This window comes from Pimephales promelas, chromosome 4, assembly GCF_988280905.1.
Source record: "Pimephales promelas chromosome 4, fPimPro1.hap1.1, whole genome shotgun sequence".
NCBI lineage: Eukaryota > Metazoa > Chordata > Actinopteri > Cypriniformes > Leuciscidae > Pimephales > Pimephales promelas.
In genome coordinates this window covers 31,933,175-31,956,686 of record NC_142772.1, presented here as the reverse complement: position 1 = coordinate 31,956,686, position 23,512 = coordinate 31,933,175, and the positions used below count along the sequence as shown (strand labels likewise).

Here is a 23,512-nt window from a genome sequence, read left to right as displayed (position 1 = left end):
GAACTTCAGAAAACATTATAAAATGTTTTTCTTTTTTTAAATGCAGTTCATGACCAGCATTTCACTAACATTTCAGTCCTCTTTCAAATATTGGCCTGAAACTGATGAGGGACAATAATTGGAGTCAAAGTAATTAAAAAAAAAATTACATTCAAAAATTATTAAGTAACAGTCTGTTTAACTTTAAAAAAAAATTTCAACATTATCATAATTCAACCAATTGTTGCCTATACAAACACGCTCTCAATTCCCCTCTCACTTGCCTTCTGTAAGGTAACAGCCTACACTGACCAGGAGAGTGACAGAGTGGACACCAGTAGAGGGTGTATGAAGAGTTGACTGCACATGTAACTAACCCATACGCCACTTCCTGAGAAGAGTTTCCTCAGTACAGAGACACTCCCTACAGCGGCAACCAACACTGCACGTTTCTGAAGGAGAGCAGGCCACTCTTGTTTTTCGTTCCAAACATACTGCTGTACGACTGAGCTTGTGTGCGTAGCCTATATGTATAAGAAGACACAAAGAACATATGAGAAACAAAGGAAAATGTTTACTAATGTAGAAAACACAAGACTGAAAATCTAAATTCTCATGTAAGATGAATATTGTTCATAATGTTTTCAGACTGTCAAATGATGTATTCTCATAAACATAAAATACAAATAAAGAAAAAAAATATTTTGAAAAAGCTGGCATAAAGCGCAAGATGCAATTTTGAATTCACATTATCTTTCTAGAATTACTTTAATTAAATAACCATTAATTTCTATATAATCGATTTTTTAGAAATATATATTTTTAATAAAGAACCGGCTTACATGTGGATATATATACTGCTATTAAAAAAATAAAAATATTCTGTTTATATCTCTTCTTTTTTTTTCTTTTTTGGCCTTTTGAGCATGTAATTATTGGCAGAGCTGATTTGATGCTTGCATTTTCAGGGGGAAATTGTTAGTTCTAATATTTCTCACACACACACACACACACACACAGCGGTCTAAGCACTTCAAGGAGAAATGGGCCCTCTGCAGGAGAGCATTAGCAGGCGAACCTCGAAATCAACGCTAAGTGTCACCACGGCACCAGCCATTGGATTCATGACGCACACAAGCTGCTGAAGGATACAAATAAGGCACAAGCTACACTCTTGAGAATGCCTATGTACCTTGACACTTCCACGGGCGTTCACTTTTCTGTGGAAAAGGACTGATAATAATTTTAGTATAGAGAAAGGTAAAACATTTGCAGCGAATTCGCTCATATGCTTCAAAAGTACTGCACGCTGCAGCACAACCTCTCTGTCTTCCGATGTCACCCTGCAGCGCGCACACGTGGGCGAGCCCGCGCAAGCTCTGTTGCGCTGGAGGGAGGAGTAGGCACGCAAGTCAAACATGCATCCTGACATGTGGAACATTTAACTTATGTCGCTACCGGACTGTAGAACGTATTTTGTTTATTATAATATGTTTTGAAAAATATTTTAAGACCCAATTCTACGATATGTTTGCTCATAGGGCGTTTAAAAAAAACAACAACAAAAAAACAAACAATTGCGTTCTTCACCTAAAATAGCCCTAATTGTTAGGCTACATGTAAACATTTACCGTTAATATGGAACATTTTAAATAGCCTACTTTTGTTTTGTTTACTTGCTTATATTTATAGGCCTACTAAATTATATTGGTTGAATTCCACGTGAATGCGTCCGTGCGCGCGTACCAATGTCCATCCACCTAGAAGCCATCAAAAATGCACCCCCCTTCGACTGTAGAGGGTAGTGAGGAGAATCATTCCTGGCAATGCGAGACACAAAACTACAGCCGTGTTTAAGTCTTATTTTAAATGAAACCAGATGATATTCTCACTAAAGTAAAAAATACTGCGAAGTCTGTGCATTTTTTTTTAAATCCTTCGGGTCCTTATGTGCACTTTGGTCTGAACCAAGTCGGTCATTCATGTTAAAATCAATGAAATTGATTACCAGATCAAGGACAGAGCCAAAGAAAACCCCTATTTCTGGCCTTTAAGATGGTTGTTGTTTTTCAACGGTGCACACATAGTCTTCTGAGTTAAATTCAGAAATAAAGGATCTTGGACTTAATAAGATGTACGCACATAAACTTTTGAAAACATAAATTATAGGGAAAAAAATACATTTTGTAGAAATTCCTGCTCATATTGACAGCTCTGAAAAACTTGTATTGATGATTTCTGCTCATTTTTCTATTTTATTCAATTAAATTGGATTAATTTGGTATGTGACTGACAGACGTTTTGATGAATATAATCTGATACAAAATCATAATTCCTTAGCCACCAAAATATCAAGAGTAACTTCAAAGATAAAATGGTAATGCTTTACAATATTCATTAGTTAGTTAACGTGAACTAATGAAGTGCACTTCATTTATTAATCTTTATTAATGCTAATTTCAGCATTTACTAATACATTATTAAAATCAAAAGTTGTATTTGTAAACATTAGTTATTGCACTGTGAAACATGAACAAACAATTAACAGCTGTATTTGTTAACTTTAACAAAGATTAACAAATACAGTAACAAATGTATTGCTCACTTGTAACACATTAACTAAATTTCGCCCCCTTGGAATTATAAGGTTCTGCGTTCTGAACAGTTTTGAGATATTGAGCCTCAAAGTTTTTGCATTCCATATAGGAAAATGTGTATGGGGAACAAGTTTCTTTCAAACATAAAAATAACAGGGACCCTAAATGTACAAAACACATCACATAATGTAAATAAATTGTCACAGAATAAGAATATGAGAATAACTCAATTTTGACAAAAATGTCAGATAGAACCTTATAATTCCAAGGGGACGGAATGCTAACAAATGAAATCTTATTGTAAAGTGTTACCGATAAAACTGAAAAGAAATTAAACACCATAGGCTATGTTGTTCGAAGAAACCACGTAACATTTAATAGGGACTACTAGTAAAATACTACTAAACTCATTTGGCTTCAAATGTAGCCAATAATAAATAAAAGATAGCAGGACATCAATAATGTCGTGCATTCTTTACAAAAAGAAGTATATGAGGCAAATATCTTAATACTAGCTATGTGTGTGTGTGTGTGTGTGTGTGTGTGTGTGTGTGTGTGTGTGTGTGTGTGTGTGTGTGTGTGTGTGTGTGTGTGTGTGCTGTGTTGGAGATAAAAAGAGCAAGAAAAAAAAGAGTTTGTGTGAGTGTGTGTGTGTGTGTGTGTACCTGTGTGAGGGAGAGATACAGCTCCCTCTTTCTTTCATTCTCTGTATATCTCCAGTTCCCCTCCCCTCACCCCATCCCTTTGGTGAAGAGTGAACACACCCTCGGTCCGTGGCATGCAGATGAGTCTCAACAGGTTACAGGAAGCTGAAATTCCAGAAGAGCTAGAAAGGCTCAGACAGGAGAGGCTGCTCAGGGAGTTCATTTGTCACATATGACATCAACTCTCAAACATTTCTTAAAAAAGTCGTTGATTCTACAAAAAAAAAAAAAAAAAAAAAAAAAAAAAAAAAACGACCTACCTGCTACCTTGTGCACTGCAAGCAGGGCGCTTTATTTTTAATGAATTAGATCCTTAAATGTGTTCGGTGTATTTATTCCCATACATATGAGAATAGTATTAGCCAGCCTGAAATGAGCCTGACCATTTCAAGCGTATTTCACAACTAATTTATGTTTTTTTTTAACTCTGTATGTATCTGGCGTTACGTTATCTAGGTTGGTGAAAATAAACACATAATGGGTTTACCCTGCCTTGTATAGCCTATCACGTAGCCTATGTTCATATTATCACATTTTCGTGCAGAACTAATGCAAATGTAAATTGTCCGATAGACTTTGGAGGAAAGCAGGCTACTTTCCGACCGTTAACTCAGCCTGCTTTACGGGAATAGAAACATGCGGGGAGATACAATCATTACCATGGAAACCAATCTTGCCTGAGGAGGATGGGGATGGGGAGGTCAGGACAAGTGGTTGCCTTGGAAACCGCACACATTGCTCACGCTCAGAGCCCTCCCTTAGCGGGCTGACGTGTTGCAAAGGGGGTCGGCGACTTTAATTGGCCAAAATTCAGCCTCTGGGCTTGACACCTCCCCCCCCCCCAACACATTTCGTGCTCTTAAAGGGGAAATAAAATGCAATTTGTGAACCCGGGCTAAAAATACGTCTGCAAAGAATCAGTCAAAAATGTTACGTGAATGTATGGAATATGCAGTCTTATTTGGTAAGTTGTCACTGACTGTTGCTCCTGCTCAAGACAACACACACAAAAAAAGGAAAGTGAATTGCGCAACAGCCAAACGCAGAAGGGACAGCTTGTGTAGCAGACTGATAAAAACTAAAAACAGACTAAAGATTGGACTTAAAAACTCTCTCCCTCAAGAATGTAGGCTACAGAGTAGCCTACTTTCTCATTAAAAACAAAGACCAGTAAACTAATAATCCAACTCGCAAAACGAGATAGCAGCCTATGGATTGACGTTTTATTTAGGCTATTTGTCAAGGACGTGAACCATCACTAGCCTATTCTCTTAAAAGCGCACTTGAAAACATGGTCAAATGTAACAAAGCAACAACACACTTAACTCCTTTTCGTTTGACAAAAAAACAGAAAAAAAAAAAAAAAAAAAAACAGGCTATCCACAAACAGAAACATCTTACCTTACAAAGCAACATCGCACTACCGGTAGCTTAATCTAACAGACATCGATTAAGAAAAATATGGTACAGATCAATGCACTTGCCTCGTGGTTTATTAATTTATGCTTTTTGAGATATGTAAGAATATAACCTACTTTTGCCTCATCAGTTAGCCTAGGCTACTATTGTCAAAAAGATGTCTACTACAATCTAGAACGTATGGTGGCGTCCGACCCTGGGAAATTGCATCTTGCGATTTATGTTAAGTTGATTACTTTGCCTTTAAGTTCACAAGGCATCCATCTGCCAAGCGGGGAAAGCTCCGCCCTGTTATTTCACCCACTGGTCCTCCTGCCACCAGAATGCCCGCGAGTGTCCTGAGCAACGCAAATCACACTTCAAATCCCACAATGCTCCGCCTCAAGACCGGGGAATGTAGTTTTTCTCACTTTAATTTAGAATGACGTTCATTAAAATTTATATTTAAAAATCATGTTAATGTCTAAGTTTTTTTTATTTTATTTGAGTCAGCAGAAAAGAACAACAACAACAAAAGTGATCATGTACAATGATTAGAGTAAGTGCTTATGTCAATGGGCTATTAAAGTAGGCTATATTTTCGCAGTCTGTCCACATAAAAAAGTAGCCTAATAGGCTATTTAAATAAACCTTTTTTTAAACAAACATAAACCTCCAAGGTAAAAGACTGGAATTTGTGATTTTATTCAAATTGAAGCTATTATCCATGCTTGACATTCTATCAAGTTATTAAAAATGTTCAAATACATTTTGTTGCATGAGCGTGTTTTTGTAATCTTTGTTTTGACCCGACTGACGGATGTTATTGAGGTAAAGAGCAATCATCTCCTGTAGTAGACAACCAGAAAGAGGTGCTCACCTCAACTAACAGGAAAAGAGTAAATCCTACATTTTCTATGAATCATTTAAAAGACCATTAATTTTCTTTCTGATGATGGAAGTTTATAGCCACTAAAACGGTGACCTCTATCACAACTGGAGAGAAATCATTGACGATTCACGGTCGCTGGAGTAGTGTTTATGCTTCTTCTGTTTACCATGTGAGACTAGGACTTAACAGGATATGTGTTGTAAATAAATGTTTTTATGTCAGCGTAAAAGACAGTTTCACGACTCATTCAGCAGAGCTCTTCAGTTCTACTTTGTTCTCAAATTCACCTATAATTTCTGGTGTTAATGCAAGAATGTAAATCTTGTAAGTCTTTCCTTTCAAGCAAATATGTGCGGCCAAGATGAACAAACAGTACTTAAATTAGATACAGGTGAGAAATTAGAAGGTGCTATATATACCCTTTCATATATTTGTAATATATACTATATTATCCCTCTCTCTTGGTTTTCCCAGTAGTTGCAGTACTTATTTTAAATTATTAATAATATTCTTTGTAGCTAATTTAATTACTAGATATGAAATATAAAAGCAAAATATATCAAATAAAATTTCAAGTTAATCATATGTGAATAAATCCGAATTGTTAGTTCTTGTCATGGCTATTTCATTATGAGAATATGAATTTATTCCATTCAAGCAGGAATAGAGCATCTTTGTATTGAAAAGAAAGAAAGAAAAAAAAAGAATTACAACATAGGCCTATAAAATGTCCAACTTTTGTTTAGCTCACATTCGACATCTATGCATAAACAGGGTTTTGATTAAAAACATATTTAAAAAAAAAACTAAAATAAATTTAAATTTTAAATTATAATGAAACCTAAATTGATTGAGCTTTAAACATCCATTCATTATCCAACAAAAGTTTTATAAGGCCATTTACACCACAATCACTGAATGTGACACCCATACCCCACTGCTTAAAACAAAATGTGAGAATGCCTAAACTTTAAAACTATATACGATTGTTTGGGGTTTTCAGATGGATGGATGGAATACGGATGTAAATTTTTGCTTAGATATGTCACTTCTGCGGATACAGTTCTGATAATAGGGAATATATAAAAGAATGGTATGACTCTAAAAGAGAGGCAAAGCATCTTAATCCCGCTCAATGTTTAGAGGCCCGAACAAAATTAGCCTGCATTAATAGACTGATAGTCTGCACTCAGTAAATATCTGGGTAGAATTTTGATGTCTTAAACATCCTTTGGCATAATCGGAAATCAACAGGATATAATGTAGCTGTTCTTTCAAAGGTAGAAAGTCATCATATTGGCAAACGATTCAAATCTTATTGGGTTAATGTGATGAACTCTGCTTGGACACCTATGAAATTGAGGAGAACTGGCTTCATATATCCACCAGAAATTACCCTGAGACTAGATGATTAAAAGTTATTACAAAAATGAAACTTTAGTTTACATCATTTCTTTGCAGATGCCACTTGGTTTGATATTTTGTGTTCTAATGCAATGACATTCTCACATTTTAAATGTGTCTTAAGTGTGAAAATAGTATGTAGTGGATGGATGCACTGCTACACAACTGTGTTGCATGAAAGGACCAAATTGATTTAGGTAGTAAGTAAGTTTTAATACTTAAATTTGAACATCTTAATATGTCTGCATGCTTGGTCTAAACCAACGTATCTGCATGTATTTCTTTAGTACAAGATATATCTTCTCCATTATGGCTGCATTACAGCAGTTTATTATCAAACTAGTTTGAAATCATTTTCTAAATCTCTTCTGTATATTATTACATACCATTACTGTACCAGCTTTTCTGTGCATTTCAAAACCCACTGCCAATCCAAAGTAAACTAAACATGCAGATTTATATCCATATCACTTCTTATCATTATAAAGATTCCTTCAGATACAACACAGAAATTATTATTATTTTTTTAAAATCTTATAAGATTGTAAATCGTAAGCTCAACCTTAAAATGTAAAACAACTTAATTGTCAGTGTCTTTACATGCTCTTACATGACTATAATACTGTTATAAACATTTATGTATTTGTGTGTTTGTTATTCTGTTTTTTTCACACTCCATTTTGTCTTTAATAGATGACTATAATATTGTTATAAACATTTATCTATCATTTGTGTGTTTGTTATTTGTTTATGTAAAGAGTTAGGTGTTTTAGGGCAATATTAAGATGCAGATCTGTAAAATTTGAGTTTGTAAGAGTGAGTGAGTGTGTGAGAAATAGAGAGAGACAGAGAGAGAGAGAGAGAGAGAGAGAGAGAGAGAGAGAGAGAGAGAGAGAGAGAGAGAGAGAGAGAGAGAGAGAGAGAGAGAGAAGAACCTGATACTTAGAAAATGTAATGGTCTGTTTTTTTGTTTGTTTTTTTTACATTGTGCAGGTGTGCAGACTGAATATCTAGATTCAGATTTTCATAATTTTATTGAGTTAAAGTTGAAAAGTTTGAGTTGAAAGATGGGGAAACATTTTAAGCTTTTTGTCCTGAACCCCAGTAATGTCATCTGTTGATATGGGATAAATGAACATCTATCAGACCAATGGGTAAATTAATATCCGTCATTATATTTAACTAAATATCTGTAGTCTCAGATGTTTTTTTTTTATCATTATCCTTATATAATCTGGATTATTTGAGATTATTGATATTCCACATCTTGACATTTTGTAATGCATATTTGAGAAACATACAATGAATGAAGAATAAGGCTATATAGTTTATATGTTCATTAAATTTGCTATATGTTTGAGTCTGAATTCTCCATTATATAATGTTTTCCCATTTACAAACTGCATATGAAATAAAAACAGGCTATAATATATAAATAGATGTAGTCTACTTGAATGTATTATTATATTTATGATCAATGATTTAACATTTCAAATGCTCTATGGGTTACATGTAAATTGCAAATAATCCAGAGTGTTTTTCAGTTGTGTCAAATTTACAATGCACACTTGTTAGCTTATCCTATTTAAAAATACATATATTTGAATAAATTTGTGTTATATTCTTCAAGTAGCCTAGTCTCTCCAGCACACATGACAAGAGCACGCACTCCGAAGTACAATGCGCCTCATGAGAACATTCCAGTTTGGTAAAGTCAGTTTGGAATTTGAATAGCACAGAAGAACCGCCTCTCTATGATTGGACGAGATCAAAACCTCTGGGTGGAATTTGCTTGTCACTCAACGATATTCTCAGGCCCTGATTGGCCGAGGGGAAAGTGGGCGTAAAGTTCTTCGCCATATATATACTATGGCAGCAAGCGCAGGCTAATGATTGCCTTCGCTCACACGTTGAGGCAGAAACGACCACGTTCAATGTTTCTCCACAGAGCTGACTTAAGCCTTCGTCCCCGAACGAAATATCGCGATTCTGACTAAAAGAAAGTTAGTTACTTTCGTCAGAGCGGTCGGAAAACATCACGACCCCGACCATGATCAACACCATGGAATGTGCAGTGGATGCACAAAGTCTAATTTCGATATCATTACGAAAAATCCACAACTCCCGTACGCAGAGAGGAGGAATCAAGCTGCACAAGAACCTGCTGGTTTCCTATGTACTGAGGAACGCCAGGCAAGTCTACATGAACGAGAAGTACGCCGAGATCTACAGGATGCAGCAGTACGAGGAGGTGATGACCGTCTGCAACGAGATCCAGGAGCTGAACCCGCTCGATTTGATGGAGGACTGCGAGGAGCAGACGGGGGACTGCTGCGGCAGCGCGAGCGAGTCAGCGAGCCTCTGCGGCGCGCTCTTGCCCGTCAGCCACCAGGTTCCTCCGGTGCAGCACATCCAGCCCAGCAGCGCCTGCTCGGTGCCCATGGCTCTCCAAAGCGAAGAGGTCTGCAAAGCTCCGGATCCCTCGTTCTACCGCAGCTGCTGCGCGGAAGCCTACCCCGTTTCCAACTGTGACTTTTCGCCGGTAAACAACATGCACTGCAACAAAACTACAGTGCTCGATTTGGACACGCATGTCGTTACCACAGTAGAGAACGGGTATTTGCATCAGGACTGCTGCGCTTCGCTCCAACAGTGCTGCCAGGGCGCACAGAGCCCAGCCAAGAAACGCAAGCTTGACTTTGGTTACTACGTGTCCGAGATCGAGGAGGTGCCGGATTTTACCCCGTGCAAAAGAGCGAAATTCGAGGACTCTTCATACGTGTGCACGGAGCATTTGGACACGTCGAACATTTCCAACCTCATCTCGATCTTCGGCTCGGGGTTTACGGGACTGGTGAGCAGACAAGCGGACTTGGAGCAAGCCTTAAACGGACAGTTCTGTAGCAAACAAGCCCTGGCGAGTTTAGGGGCTTGGACGAGAGCTATTGTAGCCTTTTGACTCTGTGGTTAATGCGAATACAGATACTTTATGAAATTGTACAGAGTCTAAGACAAATCGACTTTTATTTTTACAGCAAAGTTATTTAAGCGTTTTTTTATTTGCTTTGTTTTAGTTTCGTTTCAGTGGGGGTGGCGGACAGTGGTTAGCCTACCACTTGTGATGTCCTGTCCTTTAAAACAAATGTCGATATTACAGCAAACGTTTTAATACGAAGTTGAATTTCGTTGCCTTAAACCCAACGCAGACTGCTAGCTATGGCCACAAACATGGAAAGTCTCTGAATGTGTTGCTCGTGGATTGTTTCTCTTTTCTCTCCCCTTCCCAGGAACTTTCACAAAGATGTATTGTAAAATAACATTACAGTCATGTAATGTTGGGAATAAAAGGCTGCAAACGGAGAAGCCTACCCACTGCACGCTTATTTCTCACTCAAAACACTTTATGCAGTCGTGTCATATTTTCTAGCATTTTAACGACTATACCAGTTTACCAGTAGAACAGGCTACTACTACAAGACTATATATCTGAGCTCGTGTTGTTGTTAACGTAGAGCTACAGGAAGAGGACTGGCTTCAACAGACTACATTCTGTAATATCATACAGGGCAATCAAGTAGGCTAATGAAGGTGCAATATATGAACCCCCTCCCTGTCTGAGTTTGTTGTTTTCTGTATTATGAATTTTGCTGGTGAAAGTGGCGAGGACTGGTGCGTTTTGTTGACTGCACTGACTGACCTACAGCTCCAGTTCCTCTGTGTGTGTTTGTAGTTCGCCTATGCCAGTCACCTCATCAACACTGAAAGTTGGGGCCATTAATTAACACTACAACTCCCATAATGCACGCCGTGATTTAATCTGCCAGCCAGGTATTTTTGTTGACTAACCAAGTCTCCAGCATTAGCCATTTCCTGCCCCCTTACTCTCAGAAAAAGTTAAAGCCTTCACAAGTAATTCATAATGCCAGCATTTGCTTGGTTTTGTGGGTTTGATTTTATTTTCTACAAACTTAGACCTTTTGTTCTAAAAAGGCAATCTCATAAATTAGCCATACGTCCTCACATTATATAAGCACTATGTGTACTGAATTAAAGACGTTTTCAGACGTATTCTCCATATTTTGTTGGTATTCTTGTATTTTTGTGCATATTAAATTGTATATCACCGGGTAAAACTGTTTTAGAAAGTATTTGTTTAAAATTTATAACCTTAATAAAAAATGAAACTTACTTTGCATTGCCTCTTTTTGTGTCTTGTGATAAACCAAGAGTGTCAATTTAAGCTAACATTTAGGCCTCATCTGGTGACAATGAGCTTAACTCAAAGCAATACATAAATCTGAAATAAATCTCATGTACCGTATCAATTGAGGTCATATTCATTAGCCTATACATTTGCCAATTGTTCTATAGGCTACTTCACTAAGGTTAGTTTGATTTCTAATCAAGGCCAAACTCAATTTATGTTTCACTCACAAAAAAAATAGGCTATTTCACTCTCCAAACTGACAACAACTGTGCATATGACTTTAGATACTAAATAAATATTCTCAGCATTGCTTACCTGTTTTATATCACCTGAAATTTAAATTTTATATAGCCTATTTGCCATTAGGCTGTGAGATATTGAACTGTCACCTGTAGGCCAAGAATAAAACAATCAATGAGAAGGGAAGTAATAGGTATAGCCAACGCACCATTGATAGAATAAAACAAAGCACGCAAAATAGTAAAGCCTACGTTTAAAATGATTGTTTCGCATGCTAAGACCATGAAAGCAAACTTTTGCCTGACACACGCGTCACGTCTTATTGGCGGGCACTGTGTTCAAGGCGCGCGCACTGTTTAGCCAGAAACTCTCACTAAACTTGCAGACTGTGTTATCTCTGCTGTATGCCACATGGTGGTGTTCTTCAAAATCAATGAATGAAGGTATTAGAGCGCCTATGTAGCGGCACCTCGGGCTGACCTCGAATCCGCTGCTCCCTGCAACCCCCTCCACCCCTCCCCTCCCTGTCCTCTCCCCGGTCTCTCTCTCTCTCCCTCTCTCATCTCTAGCCGAAACCTCTCGACTCCTCTCAATCTGAGACTGAGATACCGCACCGCAGTACGCCCGACACATCAACGTCCAACACACATAGGCTATTGTCAGGTCGTTGTCTTAGCCATTTTCGACGATTGTAGCTGTTTCGCGCATGCTTAAATGTCGCTAAAACGCAGGTAATTTGGTCGCTCGGTAGTTTATGTTTACTACATTACGACGAGGCGTTTAAAACCGTTCAAATACGTTCTAGTTTGGTTTGTAATGCGACGAACAAGTCTTAGAAATAACTGAATGATTGTACAAGGTTAAATAGATGTCGGCTTAATGAGTGTGAAAGTTATTTGAACCCGTTTGATGGTTTTGTTCTGAATACGCTCATTTTAGAGGAAATGTGTCCGTGCTAACGTTACCAAATCTATTTTTATATATATATAAAAAAAAAGACCGTTTGTATATTCGTTTATTTTTTTGTCAGCCGCTGTACTCTAGTCTGTGGTGTGTGGCGAGCTCCTCCGCGCGGCAGACGCGGGAAACGCTACCATGGAGAGCGCGCGCACGAAACGAATGCAGATTTTCTCACTTTACGTGATGGAAGGATCCATGCGCTGTCAATTACACATACCTACACACGCACACAGAATCTTGCACATAGATAGCACGTGTTTCATTAGCCGGTGGACGTGATATATACTAAATGCGCCTGTATTTACACTCTCCTAAATGAGCAGCCTTGTGAAACGGGCTCAGTGGTAACATCAAATGTTAATGAAGACAAAAGGCACGACTTTAATCTTTATCTTATCTCAGCTGCGCCTGTTGAACTCAGCAGTGAAGCCTGCGTGAATACACCTGGATAGAAAAGGGGGGCGGAGGCGGGGCGGATGGGGGTAAATTCGACATGAGTTCATGTCAATAACTCAGCAAGCTGTGCGGGGCTTCCCAGTGGGGAGACTGGGCGATAGTGACTGGACAGATGCTGAATTTGCCAACCACTGAAAATGACTCAACTAAAAAAATACTGTGGAGCTCTGTAAACCCCAAAGAATCTAATTTGCTTCAGAAAACAGCTTATTTTATACAAAATTACATAAATACACCGGTTATTTTTTTAATTTCAACATCAAGATTTGTTAATATATATATATATATATATATATATCCATTTACCCCAAAATCATAAACGATACATATATTTTTCTTTATACACAAGGTAATGAAACCTTTTATTTGAATTATATATCAGTTTTAAATGAATTGTAGCCTTTCATATAACAGGACACTGCTGAAACTACTTAGAATTTCAGTCAAAAGAAACTTAATTCACAAATTTTTAACCCTCTACTAGCTTCCTAACCACCAAAATTAAGTTGTAAGTAAATTACTAACATTGTGACGTATGTTAGTAATTCAATTACAACTTAATTGTGGTGGTTAGGAAGCAAATAAACATTGCCAGTTATGTCCTATTATTAACCCAGTAGTTCCATTGCATCTCAAAAATCAGAACACATTTTTTATTAAATAAAAGTAACTCAAAAAGCCAATTAGCAGACAATAGCAGATTTAGAACAATTTGATACCGATTGCAACAAACCACATAAACTAAGCAGACCCTTAGTTATTATTATAAAGGAAGTCCTGGTCTGTTCCATGTTAACCCATGTCAACAGAAAAGTTGCCCAGAACTAAATACTCTGTTTTAAGGTGCCTCTCATTTCAAACATTTTATTCTCAATCCAAGTGAATTTCAGTTAATCAATCTAAAGTCTGCTATTGTGCAGAACAACGAAAACTTACTCTGTGAAGGATGAATTATATTTGTGCCCATGTAAAAAGTGTCAATAGATGTTTCGCCTGTTTCTAACAGCATAAACTTTTACTGCTTTTGAGTTACAAAAAGCTTTGCACTATTTCATTCATTTTAACTCCCTCTCTTTGTTGGTTCTGAAGCAAACTGAAACTATTTATTTACACAGAATGACATTTAGAAATCAAAAATGCTTCACTGATTAAGCATAATGCCAAACTAGTGGAGCCACATTCATTGCTTTACCTTAGCAAACGGAAGACTATGGTATTAGCTACATGTGGCTGTAACTATATGGGTTAAGTCTTTCTGACATTTTACACACCAATTACTTATCCTATTTTTAGTTAAATGGAAAATAAATAAAAAAGCAAAAGCCAAAAATGTAAAACTTAAGAGGTCGACAACTTATACATGTCTTACATGGGTAAAAAAAACACACTTGCCAAAACCATTCACAGCAAGCACATACCTTGCCGATCTTTCATAACTGAACAGCAAGTGACTCAAGAAGTGCCTTTTGAGACACTGATCCTCCACAAACTCACAAACACCCGCGCACACACACACACACACAATCACACGTTATTCTTCAGATTTTTCCACACAGGAAATGGAATCCATTAAACCAAAACCAAGCCTTCAACCGTTCATTGTGACAAGCTCTGTTCTTTATATACACATAAATAAATATAAATGCCAATCCAGATGAAAATGTATAACTGCAGGTGTCTTAGAAGCAGTTCAACTTCCTGCTTGCAGGAAATAGATAAATAAAACCATAAAGACAAATTGCATCACTAGGAGGAATATCAGAAGTGGGATTTCATACGCACAACTAGTAGACTGTTCAGATCTACTGTCCTGCAGAGTTTAGTTCAACTCAACTCATCTACTCCTAAACTAGATGATCAAGGTCTTCAGGTTCACACACAAATTTGAGGATAGGATGTATAAGAGCAGGGTTGGGACTGAACTCTCCAAGAAAAGTAGATCTGCAAGATTAAGACCAAACACCTCTGCTGAAGAGAATGCATACTACTGGAACTGAAGTGCGTTCGTCCATAGGCAGAGTTTTGGTTGTCCTCTCTGACAAGGTGCGGATTCTTTCTGTTGTCTCTCATGGTTTAACTGGCTGGATGGAGAGCAGGCTGCCAAACTTGAAATGCTGGATGACAGGGAACTTTTCTAGACACTGTGAGAGGGCGACAGACAAAGAGTTAACTAGAATCAATCAACTCTACAAGCAAGAGAACAGATTTACAAGCTTTCAAAATGTCTAATGCCATGGCGTCCAAAATGAATGAAACTATAAATATACAAATGTACATTTCTAAAAAACCCAATTGTTCAAAGACTTGGGGTCAGTAAGATTTGTTTTATGTTATTGAAAGAAGTCCTTTACGCTCACCAAGGCTGCATTTATTTAATCAAAAATACAGAATTAACAGTAATACTGTAAAAAAATAATTCTAATATTTTGATTTGGATAGAAATCTTTTTCAACATCACAAGTCTTTAGGGTTTTAATAGTCGACTAAAGGTTAGTTGACAAGAGACTCGGTCGTCTAAATCTGAATCAGTCGGTTAGTCACAAAAAAAAAACTCCACAGGAATTGGCAAAGTCACGCAGTGACAGAGAGTTAACGGCTGGTCCATGAGATAATATTTCAGGCAGAAAATCCAAAACACTGTGGGAACATTATGAGAGGGTAAAGAATGACCAAAAAAAAGATGACGTGCGACCCCAAACATCACTTATCATATAAAACATGCAAGTAGTAGCTTATAGCACTTCACATGGCTGCTCACTCTATCGTTAACCTAGGCAAATATCCAAGTGTTTGTGTGGAGTGTGGAACCTAAATGTTGAGCTTTACACACAACATGATTAACTGAACGTCCACGCCATCAGAGCGCATCTTCTCAAAAAACAGTGTCAAGACAACGTGGACAAACTTGTGTCCCTTTTTCACAATATGAGAAGACTGAGATTGGAGTAACGGTCAGTTTGCTGCTATTTATTTATTTGTTTTTATATAGGCTTAATGTATTTTTTTATTTTTTATTCTGACCTCTGAAAAACTGATTTTTCATTCAATGTTAAGGCTACTTGTCTGTCTGATTATGATCACACTGATATTTCTCTATTAAGTGTTTATTTGCTTGTTAATAATTTATATCCTACATTTTGGTTAAATGTCTTTTTTTAAATATAAGGCTTTTATTTATATTTTAGGGTATTTATTTTGTTTGATCTCAGAAAAGTTCATGCGATTTTTGTCACAGTGGCAAGGTGTATGCGTACACGTGAGCACTTAATTTATATTTTAAATACTCATGGTCTCCCAGGTTTAGTATTTCTCCCGAACTAATCGACTGATGGCTTAAATGAACGACTTAAGGCCCTGTTTACACGAGAACGCTCGCGGGTGAAAACTTAAAAATATTTTATCGGATGTGCAAAAAAAGTGAAACCACCCTCAAGAGTGAAAATCTTAAAAACGCTCCGCCGCCGCGTTCCCGTGTAAACGGTAAAAACGCAAAAGTCTGCTTGACGGTGAAAGTTGTACGCAGGCGCGTGGACTTGGTGGTGTTGTAGTATGCACTCCTAGCCGCCTGAAGTGCATACTACATTGAATTTCACACACTTTTGCGTCTCCATTTGCACGCGGATTTCCCACACAAAACGCTCGTCTAAACGCAGAATAAAAAAAAGATGAGGCAACACCACTTTTGTGTTTTCTCTTCAGAATCCTTTCCGTGTAAACATACCCTAACAGTCAACTAGGAAAATCTTTAGTTGGGGGCAGCCCTACAAGTCTTTACAGTCACTTTTGATCAGTTTAATGCGCGCTTACTGAATAAAAGTCTAGGATTGACTATAAAGTATATCTACAAACTACATGTAAGGCCAAAGGAGACGAGAAGGAAAAGCCTCTCATTTATTTCAATGTACAAAAAAAGTGAAATTTAGACAAAAGCACATTGAAATGTCGCTCAGATACAGAATTAAAACCTTTCATACATAACACTTCCACATAGCTTTCATACTCTCTTAGCATTTAACTTGAAAGACATCAGTAATAGTCATGAGTCCATGGCAGACGGAGTCAAAGAGAGAACGAGAGTGTGATATATACGGGGGTGGGGAAGACAGAGAAAGAGAGAGAGAGGGAAGGAGGAGGGGAATTTGCAGACAGACTGGCCCCTCAGCTTCGCTCTGTGCTGAGAGGAGAGGAGGAGGAGGGAGCACCGGAGTCTTCTCAACAACACAGGATGTGGGCTTTGGAGGAGGGGGTGGGGCACGCGGTTCTTCCCCTCGAACACAAATGCTTGCCCTATTAACTCTTTCAGCTCCGGTCTCAAAACTTCACAGAACAACCGAAAATCTCTGGCTTGGCATTTATAAATGTCCCATGCAGATTGTATAAGTGGGTATCTTGCAATTTTCCTTTCTAAATAGACTGTTAGACTTTTTTTGTTGTTTTTCATATTTTTTCTGTTATGATAAAAAAGGATTTAGTTCTCTAACTGCCAAATGTACCATTTACATACTCTAGATAAGAATCAGTATCCCACCAAATTAAATATATTACAACATCAAAAACTCCTAACATGTATTAGTGTTTACAACCGCATGCTACTTACTTCTGCTTTATACATTCGTATAAGACCTTGATTGACTTTGGACCAAGAAGGCACAGCGCTGATGTTCCAAAGCTGATTTGAGTGCTCGGCAAATGGGCCTGTTTTCATCTAAAGAAAGAAAATATACACAGTGATTAAGGAGACCTATAATGTACAATCAGCAACATTAAAGCTCGATTTAATGGAGCACTTTGAAATGCACAAACATCTCAGAGTTTTTTTAAATGTGATTAATTTGAGGTGTATGGAAACTTAAAAATACTGCTTAGAATAAGATACTTGAATTTCACTTTTAACTATAAGTGTACTTGTGTCTGTTGATCACAGCCCGGAAAAAAGGGGCAAAAATATATAATGACAGTAAAAATAAATGTAAACTAATATTAGCAAAAACACTACTTAACCAAAAAAAAAAAAAAAAGGAACACTGAAAAGTTTGAAACATATATTAATGTTTCAAAAAAATGTAATAAAAAAAAGCATACACTACTGTTTAAATGTTTGGGGTCAGCAAGATTTTTTTTAAATGTTTTGGAAAGTTTATTCTTACCAAGCCTGCATTTAATAAAATGGTTATGGTAAACCGGTTACATTGTGAAATATTATTCCAGTTGTAAATAATTGTTTTCTACTTCAATATATTCAAATGTAATTTATTTCAGTGATTGCAAAGTTGGTCACATGATCCTTCTGATGATTTCAAAAGGACAGCATTTATTTGAAATCTTTTGTAACATTATAAATGTATTTACTGTCACTTTTGATCAATTTAATGCATCCTTGCCAAATAAAAGTATTTATTTATTTAGAAAAATCTTACTGACCCAAAACTTTTGAACCATGGTTTATGTGTGTAAATTAAGCAAAATAATAATAGAATTATGACAATATCTTCAAAAGATAATGAAGTATTCAGTACTGGTGGTAATTAACATATCATCATCAAGTCACTGTACTATGAGGCCTTTTCATGAGAGTTTATGAAAGAGAGGGGCTGGTGTGCTGCCCTCGGGAAAGAGCACTTTATGAATGGCAGTGCTGTGTGGCTTTAGTCCACACACACACACTGCTCTCGTCAAGCCGGACTTTCCAGAGACCTACTAGCCCCTAACAGAGGAATAGAGAGAAGGAAGGAGAGAGGGAGAGGAAAAGAAAGAGAAAGGAGGGGGTGGGCCCTAGGGGCCTTAGGAGTGATTCACAACAACGTGCAGGGAAGGAAGGAAATGACTCATGTGAGTGGAGTCCAAATACAACCTCCCTGAGTGAGAGAGTGAGAGAGAGAGAGAAAGTTTTAAGCTATATATTGTATGTTTGTACATGAATGGAAGGCATGAGTTTCTGTTTGTGTGTGAACAAAATTTCATCCTCCCAACAAAATGAAAATAAAATGAAAAATGACCATCTCACGCTCGAAACATGACCAGATGCTAGATGACACACACCTCATTGATGAATTTAATGCACTCCAAAAACATGTAGTCATGGTGGTACTCGTTTACGGCCTTCTCCTCCAAAAAGTGTCGGGGCTCCAGGGTTGGGTGGTCTGCACACAATGGATGAACAGACACAGCAAACAGTAACTTAATGTGACCACTAGGTGTCTCCATTGTTGTCATTGCATGCAACAATCATTTATGATTTAACCAATTCAAAAATATAACTGTAAATAGCTGAGCTTGGTCTTGTTAAAGACTAAATCTCCCACCAGGAAACAATTAATGCTAAACATTACAGAATAAGAGCCAAACCCGACAACGAAGACGGAGCCGTTACCTATGAGCTGTGCGCTCCCCCATATGAAGGGGAGAAACTGAAAGTCGTCAAGGCCCCACACACCCTGACTCCCAGCCGGCTCCATCCTATACGTCTTCTGCAGTTTGCGCATCACTAGCAGATACCTTCACCAATAAGATTAAAATGCTTGATGCAAATGAGTTCTTCACACCATCAACAACAAAACACAACAGAAAAATACACTGACAAAATTACTTTGTTGGTATTTAGTGCACAGTAAAGTGCAAACTTGTTTAGTGAAGTTGCTGGTGGTTGCAGATCTAACCTGAGAACAATGAAAGGTTATATTCAAAATCAGAAGTGAAGCGAAAAGAGCCACTAACTTGTCAAAAACTTTAAATATGATGGCCAGCTGGTCCTCCATGCGCAGAGCTCCCACCTTGCAAAGACAGCAGAGGAACGCAGCAAATGCAGCCTCATGACCTGCACACAGAAACATGTCACGACTTATGCGAAATAATGCAAACAGCATTTCCAACTGCTCATTTTAAAGCGCCATAGCAAAAGACACTGTTTTTTTTTTTTGCCTAATTTGTGAGCTTACAGTCTGAATTGAATGTGATAAAATTGTATTGTATCACAAAATAATGGCAAGACAATTCTATTTATATTGCCGGCTACAATTAAATTAACAAATGAATGACTCTTATGATGGGGATCTTTTAATTATTCTCACAAAAAGACTCATGCCAGACTTTCAACGAAACAAGAACTGTTTTGTGTGTTTAAGGTTTGTAATAATTTAAATCAACTGTTTTGTGTTTCAACAGCACCCTCTAGTGGGGATTGGGAAAAACTATATTCAAATCGATAATTTGACAGTTTCATGGATACAGGACACTTTTTTACATTTCTGAGGTAACTATAACAAAAATACTTTTTTGCATTCCCATTTGCTCCAATAGCAAAACCCATAGTTTCAACTCTAAAATATATATACTTCATCAACCATTTTATTAGAAACACTCAGACAGTAGTATTAACTTGTTTAGGTTAACTAAGTATAGGCCTGGTTTCACAGACGTGGCTTAGATTAGGCCTTCGTTTATAAACGAAAAGAACACTACTGTTGTGAATCTTGAGACAAAACAATAGCACTGACATATTTTAAGATATGTCAGTGCTCAAACATGCATTGTAGTCTGTGAATGACCTAAGCTTCTTTTGTGAAACCAAGCAATAGTATAAATTGAATGTACATTACATTTAAAAAAAAAAATGAAAATAAAAAAACGTATACATGGGTGCATTTCTCGGCTGCCGATGAAGGCCAGATTTGAAGGATCCTTGGAAATAAGCTAATTGTGACAGATGCATCAAGTGTTTTCTTTGTGTCCTTCAATCACCCACAATCTTTTGTTTCCAAACACTCCACTTCAAGAAAAAGAACTGACAGAAAATGAGCCTGTCTGAGTTCAATATGAAATTTAAGGCAAATATTGTTTTTGGTGACGAAGGCATTCAAGTTATCTTTTGTTTTGGTGTAAATTAATCACTTAACATTAAACTGACAACAATGCAAACCACTGGGAGTCCACAGATGGTTGTCAATCACTGTATTGTATTAATAGAAAGCCAGTTAATATAAAGATTATTTTATAATTACCAATTAAAAAGCACCCAATATTTACGATGTTAATAACTGTGTAAACACACCAATAGAGTCAATAGAAAATGTCCATTTATCCAGAGACTTTTCTCAGCTAAAAATAAGTATAATTCACGCTTTGGTCTTTATCATTCTCTCTGTGACAGTTGAATTTACTGGAATAACACATTAAAGTGAGAAAAGCTCAGACATCATTTCTCTTAAAAGACAACTAACCTGTGCCATAGTCAATCCTGGTGGAGTTGCCTACAGACTCCTTTAGGTAGACGGCTATCTCTGGAGCGGCATCATGACGGTCTGACGGCAGAATGGCCATGACCAGTGTCTCTGCGTCCTGCACACACAAAACACTTTTACATCGTTTAACCTCAAAACAACTGCCCTAACATACAAAACAGCATAGAACAAATGATACAACGCAATGAAAAAGCTTTTCCCTTAACCAATACAATACTGCCCTGAAAAGTTCGATATGAATTTACAGAAATAATCAAATGGGGATTAATACTTTCTGAAGGCACTGTGATTAAGTTATAACAGTTTGAAGGCATACATTCCTAATTTCATACGAGTGCTTACCTGCTCCAGTTTGGCATACCATGAGCGGTAAGCTTTATTGCCGAAGCGAGAAGGCTGGTCTACAGGTGGCGTCTCATCAATCCAGCGATCTAATGTTCCCAACATCGCAAGCAACTTCTCCACTGTCTAATATCAAAGAAAAGTACGCAAGCACATTTCTATGAGCATATGTGCCAGGTTACTTCATCTGTTACAACAGGAGAGAAGCAGGATAGTGACCCACCTCAGACACTTGGTATTCACATGTGAATTTCTTTCCCTTCACACCCTCATTCAAGGTCAGAATGAATCCCATGTAGTCTGCATATGCCTACTTACACAAAACAGAAACTTGCTCAAATAAATGTAAATATTTGTTTAGATGTTCATGATTTGAAAAGCACCATGAGTATTAAAAACACTATATAAACAAAGGTTAGTAACTCAAACTTGAAATCATTCATTTGTTTGTGTGATCTCAACAAGACTGCCACTGTGAGTCAGTGAGTCACCTACTGACAATAGAATAAAACTCCTCTTTCCAGGCCAGTGTTTTTAATTTCAGTATTTCCAACACTTCTAAGGTAAGGAGGAAACGTACCTTAAATGGGAATAGTGTATGCAGAGGTTCTCATGATTATTAGAAATAAAATGTAAAGGTGCTGCAACTAACTGTACTAAAAACAATAGAGCTTCCTGCTATTATCTTTAAACTCTAGGGATACGAGAGAAAGAGAATGAAAGTGATCTCTCAATGTAGCAACGTCTCATAGTGGGTTGTACAACATACCTGTGATCTTTTCCATTTCCCCATATCAGGCACCATGCTGATCTCCTTCTTTGGCACTATGAAGTTGAAATTGACAGTACTGGGAGGCTTGTCATCCTCGTGGGAGGAGCCTGTGCATGTGACAAAAAAATATGAACATGAAGATGAACAACACAATTTTGAGTCAAAGTACACTATTTTATTTATACAACTAATAAGCACTAAAATATCTGATAAGAACTTAGTTAAATTTGGTTTCTGCAATTCTAAACTATTTTAGAATATATTTATTATCTAAAATACATATGCATTTAACTAATATATATTTCAATAAAAAGTAACCATCATCATCAAACCATAAGGTTACAATCCCTGTATTTGTATGGGTAATCTCTAGAGAGAAAAAAAAATATTAAAGCTTTCCTTGATAGATAAGATTGACAAAATCACACATGCATTGCTTCTAAACATTTACTCATTCCACAGGCTCTGATCCATGTTTTGATTGGGTTTTTGTCATCTAGACTAGAGCCATTTCTTATGAGAGCCTCTAATGTAATGCATTGAGTAAGAGGGTTTTTTTTTTTTTTTTTTTTAGTTTTTTTTTAGTTTTTTACAGATGAGTTAGCCAACTTTGAAACTAAAAGTGTTCAAACTCTGGGCCCATTATTTCACTAAATATATTTCAAAAAGCATTCTAAGTAAATGAATATAGCAAAGAAATAATAACTTTGGGTCATATGGTCGCATATAATGCGTAATAACATAAATATTTAAGTGCACGTCACGGGTCTGTCAGACTATCATGGACTCATAACATGAGGCGCGGCGAGACACACAACTAAGCTTTTTTCTGCACACGCGCACGTCCCTTTCACCGCTTCAGGAACAGAACAACAACTTATATAATAGTCTTGATATTATTGGTATGTTCGTTTCTAAATTATCCGTGATTAAATTAATATCTGTTTGATGTGAATTACCTGACGACTGCTCGGTCTCCGCCATGTTTACTGTGTTGAACATGAAAACACGCCCCTTCAACTCTCACCCGCAGTTTCGCGTAAAATATTTTTTTAAACATAATCAGCGAATGTAAATTGTTGTAAGAAAGATTATTAATGCAAAATTCATAATATGAACATTTACGTTTATTAACATTTAATTTATTATTTCATGTACATAATAGTAAAAATTACAATAAAAATAGCACCAGTACAAAAATAATTAAACGTTTTCGCATACATTTTTAGTAGAGTTGTATTTGTATCTTAAAACCAAACGTTAGTGTAAAAAATACTGTTAGGACTACAAAAATTCATCTGAACTTTGGAGTATGCAAATTTGG

The 23,512-nt window shown here is 37.0% G+C and overlaps 2 protein-coding genes and 1 long non-coding RNA gene across 3 annotated transcripts; 1 reads left to right on the top strand and 2 right to left on the bottom strand.

The window, feature by feature from the left end:
* Nucleotides 1-379: 379 nt before the first annotated feature.
* LOC120469332 (uncharacterized) lies at nucleotides 380-5,074 on the bottom strand. Its single transcript, XR_005620362.2, has 3 exons — nucleotides 4,682-5,074; nucleotides 3,242-3,385; nucleotides 380-503 (listed from the first exon to the last, which is right to left on the bottom strand). It is a non-coding gene; the product is annotated as an uncharacterized LOC120469332 (long non-coding RNA).
* Nucleotides 5,075-8,852: 3,778 nt separating this feature from the next.
* On the top strand, nucleotides 8,853-11,162 carry ier5l (immediate early response 5-like). The gene has a single exon (XM_039659873.2). The coding sequence runs from the start codon at nucleotides 9,025-9,027 to the stop codon at nucleotides 9,931-9,933; it is 909 nt and encodes a 302-aa protein (XP_039515807.2). The 5' UTR covers nucleotides 8,853-9,024; the 3' UTR covers nucleotides 9,934-11,162.
* Nucleotides 11,163-13,469: 2,307 nt separating this feature from the next.
* On the bottom strand, nucleotides 13,470-23,277 carry ptpa (protein phosphatase 2 phosphatase activator). Its single transcript, XM_039658554.2, has 10 exons — nucleotides 23,148-23,277; nucleotides 22,186-22,295; nucleotides 21,640-21,726; nucleotides 21,417-21,542; nucleotides 21,054-21,171; nucleotides 19,552-19,651; nucleotides 19,208-19,332; nucleotides 18,877-18,977; nucleotides 17,435-17,542; nucleotides 13,470-14,978 (listed from the first exon to the last, which is right to left on the bottom strand). The coding sequence occupies exons 1-10, from the start codon at nucleotides 23,188-23,190 to the stop codon at nucleotides 14,904-14,906; spliced, it is 993 nt and encodes a 330-aa protein (XP_039514488.2). The 5' UTR covers nucleotides 23,191-23,277; the 3' UTR covers nucleotides 13,470-14,903.
* Nucleotides 23,278-23,512: the final 235 nt, after the last annotated feature.